Consider the following 18,203-nt stretch of genomic DNA (forward strand, 5'->3'; position numbering starts at 1 on the left):
GTTTGTTTACATTTTGCTGATAGTATCTTTTGAAAAGTTGGTGCCGATTTGTGTTTCGGCCATTCGGTACCAGTCCAAAATACCTATGGCAAGTTAATAAAAACCCCGCATCAAAAATATCGCTCTTTTTGCTCATTGATCGATAGTAGTTACAGACAACTACTAGTCAATAGATATCGGAATCATATATTATTATTTGTCATGTAACGAAGCTGATCCTAATGACGGCATTTTTCCCTTAGTCATAGATCTTATCATAGTAAGGCATTTGTTTGTTTATTGGTCGTCAAACAAAGTAGATCACGTATAGTTACATTCATCATATCAAAAATATTTAAAATACCGAATACATGCGAGCGAAAGATGAAAGTTTTCAACAAATCACTCCGCGTAACCAAATATGATAAAATAATACGGTTTACTTTAAAAATCTACATACGGGCGCGCGACGTCAGGCATAACGGATGATAGGCATACGGGCATTAGGCATAATTTACAAAACTTCACTTTCCTATAACACGCACTTAATTTAAACATCGCTCCGTCACGATACAATGAGAACAGGGGCAGTATTTTTGCGTTCAGTTACACTAACTTACGCTTATTGGTCTACACTGCCTCACAGAAACATACAAAATCTGTAAAAGATACACGTCAACTTTCGTAGAGCTAAAAGTAATCTATCATCTTTCTAAATAGAGTGCTTCATTATTTGTTCAATTTCTGCTGCTAAATTGATGCAATGTATTCCTAGTTTTAAAAGTTAACTGTAGTTATGTAAAAAACCCGATTTAATCCACCTAGTGGTGAAAGAAACCTTTGTTATAGGTCTTACTTGCTATTTGAGATAGAAATCGACACGTCTTCGGAACATAATTCATCTATTGGTTAACGTTGCGTGGTGCGTTGGTTTTAATTAAATTTTTGGAAATTAAATAAGTTTACAAAATTTGAACAAAATAGCAGCACCTATAAATTTTGATAGATCCTTTTTTCATGAAATTACTGAGTAAGGGTAAGCTGGTTGTTACTAATTTGAGTAAGTGCATGTAAAAGCAAGTTATAAGAGGAAATATTATTCTTTAACATATACATTGCGTAGTAAAAGTCTAGTTTATAGATTTTGAACTACGCATAAATTTCTGTAACGCCATTATTTTTGATTGACATCAATAAAGTTTTCTTGAATAAATTTCATCAATTTCTATTAACCTTCGATTACTCACGCTGTTGCATTTTGTACAACACGTGTAGGTTTTTGAATGCCATATTGTTATAAAGTTACAAATCTCTGTTTAACTAACGTTTGTTCTTCAATTACCTTGTTATGAGCAAAATGTCATAATTATGCATTAATACTTTAAATTGTTAGGCAAATAGATCAGCACAAACTGACATCACAGAAACGAAGCAATCAGCATGTGAGTTGTACCGCGATTGGCCCTGGAAGTTTCTCTCGTTCTTGGTGTCTGTATGCAGCAACACAATCAGCAAATATAAAATGTTTAAAATGTATCTGTTGGTAGTCGAGTCATTCGGGGTCAAAATTAAGGCATTTTTTTTAATCAAAGTTCTACAGTACCTAAACAAACAAACATAAGGTATACTATATTCATCAAAGTTGTGTAGTTTTACTATTTATATAATTTTGTAATACATGAAAAAGGAATACAACAATTACAAAAAGAGCTGAAATAGAAAAAACTGATCTTACAAATTCATATACAATGAATAAGATTTTTCTCTCTTCGCTTAATAGTAAGAAGGTTACTGTATTCAACAAAATTTCTTGTAATAATATGTTCTAAAACTTTGCAGAACACATCAATGTGTTATATTGAAACTGAAGAAAAATAATTTTTTTATTTCACTTTTAGGGGGATTAATCAAAATTTAAATTGCACCAGACGATAGAACTTTCAATTTCAAGAAATTCTTCCGAAAGTTCCATAAACCTAAAACCAAGTTTTCCCAGTCAAAATTCTAATGCGCATGTCTTTTTGGCTTTGGGCCATTGTGCGCGCGACTAACCGAATTACAAAAGCCGGCGCGAGTGTTGGAGGGTTAATATCTCTTGATCGGCAAAACCGATTCTTCTGAAATTTTGCAGATATATTTGTAGCATTAAAATCTCTAATTTGATGCCAAAATAATTCAAACTAGATAAATCATGTTTGATGAAATCGTTATAACTTATTGTAAATTTTAATGTGTTGTATTCAATTGATCATAACTTTCAAATTAAACGTCCAATCAAAAAACAAATCAATAGTGATCTATTAGGTTATGTTGCCTGTCAAATGAGACTAATAGCGTCTAAATCGGTTTAGTCATTTCTAAGAAACAGGCGATAATTATTACCTTGTCAAAACAGGTTTTTTAAGCATAACTTTTAAACTGATTGTTTGTTTTCAATAAAATTTATCTGAAAAATTTAGTGTTAACAAGAGCTTTCATTCGATACCAAGATCGTTGAAATCGGTCATTTGGGTCCGGAGAAAATCGTGTCACGTAATTTTTACTTTTTTACTTATAACTTTTAAACGAAATGTCGGACCTCGAAACAATTCAATAGTGATATACTAGGCAATAATACCTTTCAAACAAAAGTAATAGCGAACAAATCGGTTCAGCCATCTCCGAGAAACAGACGATAGAAAAGTTGCGCCCCGCACATACATACACACATACACACACACACACACACACACACACACACAGACATTGCTCAGTTCGTCGAATCCTGTCGATTGGCGATTATGTGGCTCGGCCCTCCGGGCCTCAGATCAATTTCGTGTTTTTCGACCAATTCCTAAACCTTTGTTATAGTATAACAAAGGTAATATAGTATAACAAAGGTAAAACTGTTGTGTGTAAAACTGTTGGTACAAAAAGATAGGAGGTTTTATGCCTACTGAGGAAAGAACGTCAAAATTGTTCCACTTTCCCTTCTCGAATAAACAAATCCAAAGAGATCTGTAAACTTTATTATTGTTAAATAAACGTTTGTTTTCCAACGAAAAGGCTCTGGTCTTACTACAGTGTAAATAAAAAAATAATTCAGTACTATATTCAGAAAAAATGTAGATTACACTCAACTCTACAGTCACTTAGGGTAGTTGATCCAATAGTTGTGGTAGTACAAATAGTTGCGCTACTATTCATTATTAATGCATATTTTCGTCATCGTAGCATTTTAGATAAAACAACTACGTTCATTATATAAAACAGGTTCTTAGAAGTATTGGTAGTTAGACTACACTATTTAAAATTAAAGCATTATTTGCTAAAATGCCAATTTTACAAAATCTAACGCAACTATACGCGCTGTTGGAGCGCATAACTATAGGCGCTCATTTCTATACTTTTGCTACGAAGTTTTTTCACTTAGCAACCTAGCAATGTATATGGAATAACAAAATTAAAGGAACACCAAACTTAATTAAGGAAACATTAGCGCAACTGTTGGTACAATATAATTGAATCGGAAAATTCATTTTTTTTATAAAGCTTCTCGTACAACGAAAGCAATTGTCTTGCCTTGTGACAAATACCTAGTATTTGATAAATTTATATCCCACAAGCATTAATTGAAGCATATACCTCAATAAGCAAGAAAAATGAAGTTATATTGTGCTTAGTGGCACTTTTACAAATTTTGCTTCTATGAGGTAATACAGTGCAATGAGCGTAAATAATCGCAGCAACCATAAACAGGGGCCGCCCAATAAGCATAATGTTGTTTGGTATAACGTCATTCGGGATAATTCCTTAAAAATCATTTGATGACATTTCATACATGATTCAAGGCAAAACGGCCACATACCATCGGAAACGTCGCCCACTGCGAGGAGTGTCCCCCTGACAAAAATAACTCTAGTTAGTTTTCCCTAGTCATCGCGTCAACTCACCTTATACGCAATAGAAAGCGGCGAAGCAGAACATGTCCTCTCAGGTGGTCTGGTTAAAGAAGCCAGTCGTTGTATGTTCGAATCTTGACTTGAAGAGACTGTTTGAGTCAATAGGATCATAGTGCTAGCCCCACAATCACCTTGTAAACTAACAGTTGGCTGCGAAGTTTGCCAAAAGTGATTATCAAAAAGTCAAATTCAAAAACGAGATATAGCTCCAAGACTTTCACGAATGTAACATTCACGCAGCTTAAAATAAATAAATAACTAAACGAAATAGACAACTCTCCTTTGGCAACCGCCCGGGGTAGATGAAATTTCGCGACTATGTCGCGAGTGCGAATCATCGGTTAAAAGGATTAGTAAAATGGTCAATTTGACAAATTATATTGGTGACTTGACCCTCAGAGTCTCGAATCGGTTTCATTTTGGGTATTATTTAGTGAAACATATAATATTTATTTGATATCTTAGCAAATCTAGCCATTATTGATTTACTGTTGTTTTGATCATATGTAAGCTCTCTAATCCAGTAACTTGTTTTCTTTATTTAAAGATAGCGGTTTACATATATCCCATACCAAAATAAAATATATCTAATACATTGTAAGCAAAGCAAAGCCATGGGTATAAACGTCCTTCAGAACTTGACCCTCCTTTATCAACAGACTTCGCAGTTGGGTATTAGAGTACAGGAAAATTTCGGGGCTAGTGCAAAGACCCTATTAACTTTGGACCGGCACTACCCAGTTGAGATTCGAACAAACGACGATTGGTTTGTTAGGCCAACATCATACCCCAGTGCTAACTGAGCGGGCCATCGAATACATTGTACTGCTATCAAAAAAATTTGCTTACGTCAAACATACAGGGGTTAGACAAAATGATCGGGACAGGCAAAATTTTGATGAAATTCAAACGGCCATAGCTTTTACAAAATTGAACATTTTTAGATGAAACCAATTGCATTCAACAGGGAAAATTTTCCTAGTTTTCTGAAAATATTTCAAAATCCGCAATAGTCAGCGGACACCGGAGATATTCCGGGTTGTCTGGGGGTATGTCAAAAACTGATTTTTTTCGTCGCTTGTATCTTTTTCTGTCATGGAAATTTATTAATTTTCATATTTTACCCCAAAACTAGATTTCATTTCCAATCGATTGGTCGAAAAAGAACGGAAATCCGACGAGAAACAACCGGGATATGGCCATTTTAGTGAAATCAGTTCTGGAAATGTTGCCAGTAATGTCTTACCTTTATGACCATTTTAAAACATGACCAAAACCATTCCAATATGGATGTCAAACTTCAAAAATTTACGAGGGTTGAAAATCCTGAAGTTTGACACCCATATTGACATGATTTCGAATATTCCCTGAAACGACCATTTCCGCCGGGGTACCTACAACCTCCTACAGGGATGCCATGGCACGCTGCGAACCTGGGAATGCTTCCAGTGTTAATGGCTCATAAAACCTTAACGTTTGATGCTCATATTGACATGGTTTGCGTCATGTCCTAAACTGGCCAGAGGAATAGATGTTACTAGTACTGATTTTACGAAAATGGCCGTAACTTAGTTGTTTCTCGTCGGATTTCCGTTCTTTTTCGACCAATCGACTGGAAATGAAATCTAGTGTTGGGGTAAAGTATGAATATGAATAAATTTCCATGACAGAAAAAGATACAAGCGATGAAAAAATCAGTTTTTGACATACCCCCAGATAGCCCGGAATATCTCCGGTGTCCGCTGACTATTGCGAATCTTGAAATATTTTCAGAAAAACTAGAAAAATTTCCCTGTCGAATGCAATTGGTTTCATCTGAAATTGTCCAATTTTGTGGAAGTTATGGCCGTTTGAATTTCATCAAAATTTTGCCTGCCCCGATCATTTCGTCTAACCCCTGTAACTGTTTCGCGAATTCAAACACATTTTGGAGCAATCTTAAAATCGTACATTCGATATCTTCAGTTTTGCACGATGCATCTAAGAAACATAAATATTTTGTTAATTTGTCAGTATGCATTCGACTGTATTCTGCTTCAATTGAATCGGGCAATATATCATATTTTAAAAATTTTGGTTAAAGTTTATTGAATAGAATTGAAAATTATGCTAATTTTCAATCATTTTCCACTTCATGCTACAATGCATAATCCTGTCACGTAACGGTTGAAACCAGCTGTGGTTGCCAGAGAGGTCGAGGAAGGAGATAACTTTTTCGAAAACATTGATTTCAACAGCAGTTTCATACCATCCCTACTTTAGTTCCTAACGAATCCAGTGGCGTTTTCCGCATTTGAAATTTCTCTCCCGGGGAAATACACGCCATAAAAAGTGCTCTAAGCGGGCATTACATTTGAATAAAAATCACTATAAAAGCAACGATTTCGGTTCTCACGCGTAGGAAAGAAAATCGCCCTCAAATCCGTGGCCGCTATTTTGTGGTCTTGTTTCCCGCGTACGGAGTATTGAAGAAAGGAGGAAGTTTAATGGTAGTTCCTTACATCAATGCCGCTCTGCCAACAATGACCGAAATCTATCAGAAAAACGGGCAGTATAGTCCCAAAACATGCAATTGCTTCCGGCGAGTGAGCGGAAGTAAAAGAGCGGAGTATGAAGGGTGAAGTATGCGATGAATTTATAATGGAAGTTATTTGTTTACGGATCCAGAATTAGAAGCATTAGCACAAATATCATTCAGGCAAAATCACCCCACGCGTGCACAACAGTCGCAAAAAAATGAAACCTCGTTGGCACGCGTTCGTTGCAGCTCGCCTAAGATCCTTACGAAGTACCAGTATTTATTCATTATTCGAACTGTTCGAATACTTATTAAAAGTTAAGATTCGGATTGCTTCTTTTTCCGAAAAATCGTAACAAAAGCAAGAATAGCACTAACTAATCACGGTATGTTTGAAGCAACCAAATTTGAACTTATAAATTAATTTTTTTTGCTTAACGTAAGAACAGTTTACACGGAAACCATAAGTGTATCGTGTATTATATTGGAGCTATGAAAAGTTATGTATGAATCATTTCATGCGAAATTCATGGTCAATTTTTTTTGCTAACTCTTTCCAAAAATAATCGACACGTATTATTTTATTTCGATGCGATTGTCCAAAGTCGCAAGATATGATTTTTTAAATACTGTAACCTAAAAAACCACTATGTTCATATGCTAAACATAGTTTTAATTATTAAAAAAAAAAGCATTGTACTTAATATGTTCCCTACCCTACAAGCTTTCAAAATTAGTGCACCGTGTCTTCTTTTCTTGCTTATTTTTTCATTGATTACATACCGCACTTTTACTAATAATTATATTTTTTTAAAACCTGGTAAATTTATTTGATATTTATTTTAATTTTGAATGTTTGTTTGTCAGTCTCGGACAAGCATGCAAAATTTGAATTAGCGCCTAATGGACGTACACTCAAGTACTTTTTTTAAACGGTTTGTTTTTTCGACTATTAAGAACGGGGCAACTTAAGGACCATTCATTTATTTCTCAATACATTTGGGAGAGGCCCGACATTCGTCACGTAGTTTGTAAATGGTCCCTCAGTTGCACCGTTCTTGAGTTATCGAAAAAATCGTGTAAAAAAAGACTTGAGTGTATTTAAACAGCGAGATTTGTTCCTGAAAATCCGGTATTGCAAATAAACAACGATGCGTATCTTTTCCTTAAAACCCAAATGCCTGTTTACGATGATTTCAGTCGTCTCCATTCTTTGGAAACTACGAACGCGTCTTATTCACCTTTGTGGTAAAACGAAGGCTGCAAAGAATAAACTTATTCGATATATTTGTTTACTATTATACCTGAAAACTTTTAAAAAGTAGACTCATAAGTTTCGTTCTTTCTGATTTACGAACACTACATCAACCATCAACCCTGCGACGACTATAATACGCTAATCCTGTACAGAATAGATTTAACTTATCGGAATCGTCATCAACGAATTGAAATAAAAATTAGAAACTTAAAAACTACTACGATTTGACACTCGATGCCAAAATTCGACTAAAAATATCACGTGAATTTTCGAGGATATGAGCAAAATTGTTCTGTCAAACTCTACTACTATAATAATACAAACCATTCACTGATACGCGTATTTCAATTACTAATCATAATCTTTTTCAGAGTTTCATAACGTGGAGTTTACATAGAACAAATGAGTGTATCGAATGTCAATTCGTTGTTACAATCTTAGCATGTAAATTTAATACACAGTTCTTATATTTTAACAACAAAACATTTATTTTGTTAGAAAATAATTAATATATGTTCAATTTTTATATTTTACACAGCGGCCAGATTTACAAAAACTAGACACATTTGTGTTTTTTTTCTTTTCTTTTGATAAGTTAGTTTTTTTGTTTTCATTAGATAGCAAAATAAAAATTACAATAATCAATAGACAATATTTTTTCAATAATAATAATGATAATAAAAACAGATAATTGCTAACTAAAAGCTATTGTTTCAATAGAATTTTGCATGATTATATGTGAATGTATTTTACGCATTTTATCAACGGGATTCAACAGATTGCAGCTAATCATTTGAAATAGATTTGGTGCAAACAATCTTAATAACCAATACAATTTTAACGAATTCTGCTTGATTCCCGAAAAATCTTCGTTTTTATTGATAATCATGAGATATCAACGAGAAATAAGAAGTGAGCCGTATCATTAGCGGGCTTGTATATGAAACAAAGAGTTGACTGCTAAAATTTGTACTTTAATATTATGCTTGCATTCTATGCATCCAAGCAATATCAATTTACAACTCTTTTAACTGAATTGATTTGGGAATATACCTAGTTTTAAGATTAGCTGCAGTCTGCCTATACTTTTCTGTTCAATGTACAACTTCCAATTACCACACAGTGATAAGTTGAAGCTAGATTTCTTGTTTTATTCACTGCATGTTATGTTATAATAAATCATAACTTCAAATGAACAATTCCAAACATAATGAAAATTGTCTAAAACATTTGTGGCTTTCTGCTATGATATAAATAAAAATCACAAATTTTTCTTTCTTGTATACTGAGTATGATTTTCTTTGTCTGCATCTTCGTTTTCTACTTAGCGTTTTGTTTAGTTGGTATTATATTTTTCCTTGTCTGCACGTCTGATAATTTAAATTTAAAACTAAAATGCCCATATAGCTTGTTATTTTTCTATCATTTTAATACATTAATTCGAGAAAAATCATTGTTTATTTTTGTTTGTGTATGACCGACAGAAACGCGTTTAGCTAATTACTTAATTAATGTTGCTAGTTTGCCCTCTCTTAAATTGTTTACATTGTATAGATTGAATTAATTTAAATATAGCTTTCTTTTTACATACTTACAAAAATATTCCAATAGTAAAATATTTTTGTTCATTTCCACATTGTGTAGTTTTATTTATTTCTATTAAATATAGTTCGTATACGCATTTCATCATATTAAATTTTATTCTTAACATAGAGACTATCTAGATAAAATGTTTATAGGGTTGAATTTAGCTGGTAGTTATAATTTTAATTTTAATTCAAAGATATTGGTATGAATTCAATTTTAAAGTGAATTCAATTAACACTTGTTTTGTTGCTGCTAATGTTTGGTTTTGATATTCATTTGTTGTCTGTGATGTGAGAGAGAAGCAAGCCATTTTAAACAAATAGAGAACATAGAATAACTAATTTTGAAACTATCAAAATTTAAATTCACCCTAATGATCACGATCTGTTTCGTAGTATACGATATATTTATATATCGCATTCATTTATAACGGAAATTGTCAAAAGATGTTTTTGGATGAGTGAAAATAAATGTTTTCGAATGTAACGTGATCAAAACCCTACGTTTTTTGAAAAAATATACCAAATACATCCCCCTACTGCTTTCGTAATCGAGGGCTTAAAATCGTATACATAATGATGATTTCGTCCGCATAACCCTTTGTATTCGTTTTTTGTTTGATGGTACATTTTGCCTAGTTAAATAGATTAGTAGTTATAGTTGAACAACGATATCATTTGTCATTCAGAAGATCAATTTACAGAAAAGTTTCAGTCATATGTAAATTACGTATATCGTTTGATTTATCCTTGAATGATTTTATACTTTCCCTCTGTTTGACTCGTGTAGTAGATCAAATTTATGCGAAAAACGCAAAGGTAAACTAAAATTCAGAAGTATCATTCTGAAATATTGGCATGGTTTAATAAATTTTGGCCTTAAAGTCTATTTTTCATGATATATCGAAAATCAAGAAGGTGTTTACATAATGAATCGATGTGGCAACTTCCTTCAAGTATTTTCAGATTCTATCTTATTGCGCCAACTTGCTCAGTTTACGTTCAACTTGCAGCGGAGGAGATTCTATGTTGAACAGTATATAGAAGAATCATATTCACAGAAAAGATAAAAAAAACACTATAGCCAATTCCGATGGCTTTGTGTTATCCCAAACCCCAGAGGTATTATTTCACTCGTTTATAGAACGAAAATCTGCTATTCTATAGTAACTAAGAGCGCGATAATAAAAAAAACAATACTATTTTAAAGCAAAAATATGTCTGTACATGCAAACGCGGAACGATTTGACAACAATGACGATTACCAGGTAGTGTGCTGTTGAGATAGAAAAAAAATTGAGCAGTTTGTTAGTTTTACATAATCACTTTCCGATCACCGACGGTAATTCCTTGGCTCAAAGCCTGTAATGTCCCAAAAAGCAATATATTTGTGTATGGAAAAAATATTAAAAAGTACCGCCAGTGATCTTAATATCCATCCTAGTATCTGTAAAAAATTGCAAACGTTTAACACTATTAACCAACGACGATGGACACGTGCACACTCACGCATTGTTGCCAAATAGTTCCGGTAATCGAAATTGGCGAGCTATATGGGCTTCTTGCAAAAACGAAGTATACTTGCTATATTTTCTTTATCTGTTCCTGGCTTGCCTTTAACAGCTGGTTTGTTTTGTATTCATTCAATAAAATTTGAAATTAGCTTTTATCCTTATACTTTAATTACGTATATAAAGTTGCTTTTACAATCTATACTTTAGATTCGTACGTTTGTCGCATCACTTTTCTTAAATCTTTTTGTTTTGTATTAATAATTAAGATGCAAGAGTGTAATTCTTTTTGCTTTTCCTTCTACTTGAACCGTTGCTGAAATTCAGGCGTTTGCAGCACGTACAGAATCTACAATTCATTCAAATTGTCTGATTTATGCATTTCTCTCTCTCTATGCTTAATGTTTCACGAACAGGATTCATGGTTCAAAGCGTTGTAATATGCTAGATGAAAAACGAGATTATACATACACACAAAAGAAGCTTCGCACCTGAGCCGGTGGTCCGAATGTGATTGTTTGCACTCACAAACTTGTTAGCAAATCTTCTTTTCACTTTATTTATTTTTGTGTTGTGTTATTTTCGTTTTTCTCTCTGTTGCACATGCACACTTGCCATTTCTCCATCGGTTCGAGTGTTTGCATCCAGACGTTCAGAATCATACACACATGGATTTCAACCTTGTTTCAAAGATGAGCTGAGTCCTGTAACGTAGTTGCAGCTTCTGTACATGTTGCAAACTTCATTAATCATCTCAATGTCGCTGGCACGTAAGATGTTAATGCAGATTTACATTGGCGTATATTTATTTTGCCTTGTCTCTAAAGTATCAAATTTTAATCAATGCTATGGTTTTGCTTAATTTTTGGTATTTTTGTTCTCAATTTGTTGTATCTAAAGTAGTACAATTAAGCATAGTCAGCGCGATCTCAAGCGTAGTTGTGGCCATTATCCCAGGGCATTGTGAGCACCCGCTTCGTTTTTGCAAGAAGGTCATAGTCGTACTACGAACATGGGTGCACCACCGCATTGTAGCTCGCCAATATAGGACCATGTGCTCCCGCGAAGGGGGTACTCACAACGTCTGGTGTGCTAGCTCCATCTGTATGTGATGTTGAATCTGCATTACTTCTACCCTCGCCATTGGCACCGCCTAATTCTGGTGGTTTGGTGGTGTCCCGTTCGTCGATCACTAAGTCTATTGGCATTTTACCCTTTAAACATGAAATATATCGATGGCAGAAATTATCGCATAATTCGTGTACCTGAAAGAGAAGTTAGAGATGGAAAATAGGATGTCAGTCATCTATATTTTACATTATCAACATTAAAATGGAACGGAAATGAAATCTCGATCAAGATTGAAAAATCCGGAGTTATTCCAATGAAGAAGTTTAGTTTACATTATAAAATTATTAGAGTTTCACTATTTTGAAAATATTTTTTTTCTTTCAATATAGTAATAACAGATAAATGCTTGAAAAATCAACCTCTCAATATGAAGCAATGAGTACTTAATAGCTTTTGTACAACCGACTATATACGTTCGCCTTGTTACGTACTTCCTCTATAATTGTAGTTGGTTTGCTTCATTTACTCTACTTGATGTGGTTCAGAACTAGGAATTCGTATAATTTACAATGTAGGCATACAATTATGTAACCTCTGTGTTTATATTTCAAAATGCATTGTCTTTAACTATGTTTAATAAATACTTTTAAATGTTTGGTTTCAATAACCACAGATTTGAGTTGAATTCGTTTGTTTTAATAAACTTTAGAAGACAAATTACTCAAATTCCACACCACTATTTCGAAAAAAATATTAAATTGAATTCCCTATGACGTACTAGAATAATGAAAACCCCATTAGAATAATTCAGATATTACGTATTTCACTTATCACGAACAAACCAATTTGCCGACGGCAATATTCTATCTAACATAAGATTATCAAAATTTTGTATGACTGTTAATTATATTTTTTACCAAACAGGTGAATAGTTTAGCAACACGATTACAAAAAATAGAAGCCGCTAAGTCATGCTAGATATTCAAATTCTACTGTGCGAGAATCGTCTTGTCTAAGTCTTGTGTCTGGCAAATACTCAACTTTAGCTCATTCCCGACGGAGGTGAAGGCAGTTTGCGGCAGCCGATGCACCCGTCGTCATTTTCACTTTGCTGTCTGAGACAGCCCCAATAATTATTTCACTGATCGAAATCGCTCGAAATAAGGTTTTTATGAAGCTCGGTGCTCGGTTGGCTGTAAATGTATCATCGCTCGTCATCGTGATTAAGCAAAAGCAGAATCTAAACTATTCCTCAGACTGGACACTTCACGCGCATGATGCCGTTCTTGTCGTCATCGTCAGTTGCCACCAAATCATGAGTGATACTGACCATTTTCTGTCAGCCTGCAACACAATTTGGAAGGTTCAACCCAGTAAGGTTACGGACCCTCTTCGTCATACATAAACACGATCCAGTTTTTATAAGAATTAATCCACAAGTACTCAAGTTTTTTACACCAGATAAATCTGACACATCTTGCCTGTACATGTATACCTATTTAGCCTGAAAACATATTTCGGGACTTACATTTCTCAGTGGAACAATTTTTCATGCTCCAGCGGGAGTTCGTCATACGAAAATTCACTTCGTCATAAACAAGATTTCTTTCGTTTATCATGGACAGACAGCAATTATTTACAAAAACCTATGCACGTATTCTTTGAGCCGTGTCCAAGAGCTACCCAACTACTATAAAAACAGTGGAAATAGTTTGAATCACAGCTCAAAATTTCAAGTAGTTACTCTTCGTCATACTCAAGCTTCTCTTCGTCATACTCAAGCTTCTCTTCGTTATACTCAAAACTGGTAGAAAAACCACTTGGACTTGGACTTGGACTTGGATTTTTTGAACAAATATTGGAAAATTGTAATTTTCTAACATAATCTTTTCCTCGATAGTGAAGAGATAAATCCATAAATATCAATACCAGGTTGGTTTGACTGTTATTCGCATCGAAATTGGTTATAATGCTGGTTTTTTATATGTCTGGAAAGTAGACGAAGACCCACTGTAGACGAACCCATCCATTACCCTACCTACATAGAAATGATTTTTTCATTGAACATTCGTCCGCATCTACAAATACGCTCACTCTGGGACGTCGCGTTGAATGCCTATTGTTTGTATTTTTACACTTATTGAAGTAAAGAAATAGTGGGAAGAAAATCATATGCAAGTAAATTTAATTGTGCTTGAATAATTAATAAATGTAACATTTTTTTATGTCTGCTAAGCCGCAAGCACATTTGTTCGTTTTAGCTGATTTTTTATTCGTTTAAATAGTTTCGAACATTTGATATGTTTACAAAAAATCGATTTATATCATTTATGCATCCCTAGGCGTTAGAGGAGAAACAGATGCGTCGGTAACATAATTTTAATTCATTAAAGTGAGTAAAGATCAAACACGAAATGATAAGTAAAGACGGTGTAGTATGTATTTACAAAGACTGGCGAATAGAATTTCCATGAAACTGGTAACCTATATTGTCATATTCTATTCCGACTGTATTCCTATTAGCTCCTCGTTTTTGGCTTCGCCAGATTCATCTCCACCAGTCTGTGACACTATACGGTTTTTAGATATAAGTAAGTATTGATCGGTCGCATGTCATGCGCTGCTGATATATTCTCAGCATTACCGAAAAGTTAGATTTACAATAAAACCGGTTTTAAAATTGACTAAGCCGACCCAACGACACAACTCGTCAAATCGAGCTATTGCGAGCCGTATGATCTCTATTCCTATTTTTCACTCGCATGATGTGGCGGAAGCCTCTGTCATACTGTGCTGGAACCTTGCGACCCTATCCTTGTCTTACAAACTGCAGTGAGGAGCCCATGTGGAGAATTACTTTTTGTCATGAAACTTAGTTATCCAACCAAATATGCAGTATAAAGAATGAAACGAAGATTAACCTTGCTTAGGTTTCGTTTCGCTTGCTGTATACGTTTTAATATTATCTCTTACTGATTCTAACATTTGAAAATATGAATTTCTTGTTCACCCTGCATAATTATATTATACCATGGCTTGTGGTTTTTCGACTTCTCCGATCACTTTACATTAATTTTTTAAGAAGACAAGGACCAACATTTTCTAAATGAAAGATATCTTTTCCGATTGGATTTCTTAAAATCTAGAATACGACTCGCGCCACGAGTGTAGGAAATAAAATTAACGAAATTTTTAATCGTATTTTTGTTTCGATTCTTTGTGTTCTCAGCTCATTCGCTACAAACGATTTAAGTCTTCTCTTTCTCGCTTTCAAAGACGTACAGACGCTCTTTTAGTAGACAAACACGGCAAGAAGAAATGCTGCTTGAGACACATCCAGATATAAGATATCATTTAAATTTCTCATAAATATCAATATCCAGCAGACACAGACCCGTCATTATATTTCTTTCGAAGGAATGTTCGATCTTTATAATGAAAAGCCTAGCAAAGCAAGAAGGTAGAAGATAGAAGAAGTAAATTTAAATGGCTGGATGGATGTAGGAATTAGATATTTACGAGTTGATCTTTCACCATTTCTGAAAACCTTCGCGCTATACCGGTTAGACAGTCCACGATAAAAACATAATTCGACAGTCAATAGCGATCCCGCCAGGTTACTTTAACGTAGATTTATTCTTAACTAGATTAAAACTCTCCGCATCGCACCACTCCACATGGTAGTAAGTATTGGTTGAATACTGAGCTCAAACTCATGACCACAGCAGTGATAACTGTTTTTTGTAGATATTTTAAAAAGACATAACGTTAGTAGAAGAGTTACACAAAGCTATTTTTCCATTTTGTTCCTGGTTTACATAATGCAGAAAGTCATCATGTCACAAGTATTTTATTACATTCATGTCATTTGAATATAGAGTTGAATTGAAAGACTAACAAATAAATAAAATCATAACTTTAAAAAATGAAAGTTTTCTTTTTAACTACGGATCATTACAATACATACTGCAAAATGAAAATATATTCAATTGGTGACGGTCTAAAACAAGTTTCCGACGGTGTGTGAATCTTATTTCCGATTCGAAGTGATAATGTCAAAAAAATCAACATCACCCACAATCGCGTTGCCAGGCAAAAGTGAATGTGTCGAACAAATTAGATATCCTCTTAAAAACAATTTAAGTTTTATTAATTCGATAAAATGAGTAATTATAATATTAGAATTAAATTAAGCTTGTGTACGCCAGGACATAAATTAGCGGTAAGGAGAAAGCCCATCAAAAACAGAAAGGTTCTACAGGACAGCTGACTCGATAAAGTGGGAACGTCCCTATATAATAGGCAGACACACCTTTTCAGACAGGGGCTTCATTCCTATAATGTTACAATTTAGGCAATTGGTGAGCACACATTCTATTCCTGATTATATTTTTGGCTGCGGTAGTCTGTGGAAACCGGTCTCAACAAACAAAAAGTTCGAAAGAGAAAAAAATACCAGAAGACGAAATCAACCACCGAAAACAGGTTGAAATCGTGCGCTTCGTACACAGAAATGTTTTCGGGTAGGTATACTGAACCGATAAAACATTCTACGTATCATTTCCTTAATATATTCCGTACATAAAACTGCTTGGTGTTCCTTTTCTTCTACATATACTTTATTACTATCCACTAGCACTCTTAAGCTTTCCGTTAAATATAATATTCCTGCGTTATTCGAACCGCTATTGGCGAAACTCATGACAAATTATGCTAATCAGCGGCGTTGATGAATTAATATATGCAAAGGGTATATATTATTATGTTGGTGCCTTTTCGGGAATACTCTTTGAATGAACTCTTTCCATGTTGCAATCTGTATTAAGTTCTCTATGTAAAGTTAAAAATTCATTTCCATTCCCACTACTATGATACATGATAGTTTGTCTCAACAGCCATTGGTTCGGATTTCTAATTTGATTGGAATTATGACCAGTTGCTAGTTTTTAGTTTTACAAATAATTTTGTGAGATTTTCTGTACTTTTAAATTTCGATTTAAAAAAAACTGCAGTTAATACTTAACATTTTCTGAAATCATAATATTTTAAAAATATTCCATCGAAACTTAATTGAGGGGGTGAGAAGGAAAGGGGTGTAAGTGACAAAATTGAAAAAATCGAGATAATGGTAGGAAACGATACTTTGAGTATGGTTTTATGCATGCCAGAAAATTCACGTCAAAATTTTATCGTTTAATGACTTTTTTAAACACATGAAAAAAACGAGCAAAATAAAAGTTGGTTTTCGTTTGGAAGGAAAGGGGTGTAAGTGTACTATCTGAGCAATTCTAGCTCAACTAACAAAACGGTTTATGTCGAATATTTTTTATTGAAATGAAATTTTGCTGATATGGTGGATGCCACACAAGGATTCATTTTCCACTCGTAACTCGGAAACCACCTCTTTGTTAAAAATGACGTATATTTTCGGAAAAAATACACTGAAAGAAAAAACTTTTCAAAATCAAGACAAAAATCATTAAACTTGAATTATCAAAACATGTCCCCTCAGATTTGTCTCATTTTTATTAAAGATAGCTTAAAACATGTTCTAAAATCTCTTTCGATTTTTTTTAAAATCTGATAAATTTTTCAAAAATATCTGAATTTTACATTTTTAGTAAAACCAAAACAAAATCAAATGCGCATTATCATGTTGTCATTTTAACTTTTTCTAGGCCCCGCCGTTCTCAAGTTATGCCATTACTTATATTTTATGAAGTTTTTGTCCTTCCGATGTGTGAAGGGGTAGGAGGGGCAATGTGATTTTTTTAAACAAGCAAAAAAGCGTCGAGGGGTTACAGTTTAAATTCTAGAAAAATCGATGTCTATTTTTTTTTTGTATGCCAGAAGGGCATTGGGTTAAAAGGCCACTGCGACAGTCTTATCGATGTCTAATAACGTGTCCATTTCCGAAAAAGTAATTTCTTCAATTACTAAGATTATGGCAACTAAAAGATGATGATACATAAACTAGTGCTTGAAAGAATTCAGAAATATTTTCTAAATCATCTTAAACATGAATGTCATTTAAACAACATTTCCGAAGACCGCAACGTTCTAGAGAGTCAGCAGCGCAAGATACAGCCCACACGAGTATATAACATGTATGGTGGCACGACGTAGTGAAACAATTCTATACTATTTTACATACTATCGGCCAGGCTGCTATTACTCAAACAATTTTCCCGAAGAGAGTAATATTTTTGGTTACTCGTATCATGATATATAAAGTATATGAATATACACTAGAGCCGACCGATGAGAAAATTCTGAACTAAATTCTGAAAATTCTGAATTCTAAGTAATCAGTAGTGTAAGTTACAGCCTATACAGCAA

At 33.9% G+C, this 18,203-nt stretch overlaps 1 protein-coding gene across 1 annotated transcript in view; it reads right to left on the bottom strand.

Annotated features, from left to right (window-relative positions):
- Positions 1-8,630: 8,630 nt before the first annotated feature.
- Positions 8,631-18,203, bottom strand: part of LOC128738845 (homeobox protein homothorax) — an 83,178-nt gene continuing 73,605 nt past the window's right edge. The window contains exon 6 of the mRNA XM_053834280.1: positions 8,631-12,058. Coding sequence (XP_053690255.1) covers positions 11,798-12,058 — 261 coding nt within the window. The 3' untranslated portion in view covers positions 8,631-11,797. The remainder of the gene's footprint in view (positions 12,059-18,203) is intronic.

The sequence above is a fragment of the Sabethes cyaneus genome, chromosome 1, assembly GCF_943734655.1.
Source record: "Sabethes cyaneus chromosome 1, idSabCyanKW18_F2, whole genome shotgun sequence".
NCBI lineage: Eukaryota > Metazoa > Arthropoda > Insecta > Diptera > Culicidae > Sabethes > Sabethes cyaneus.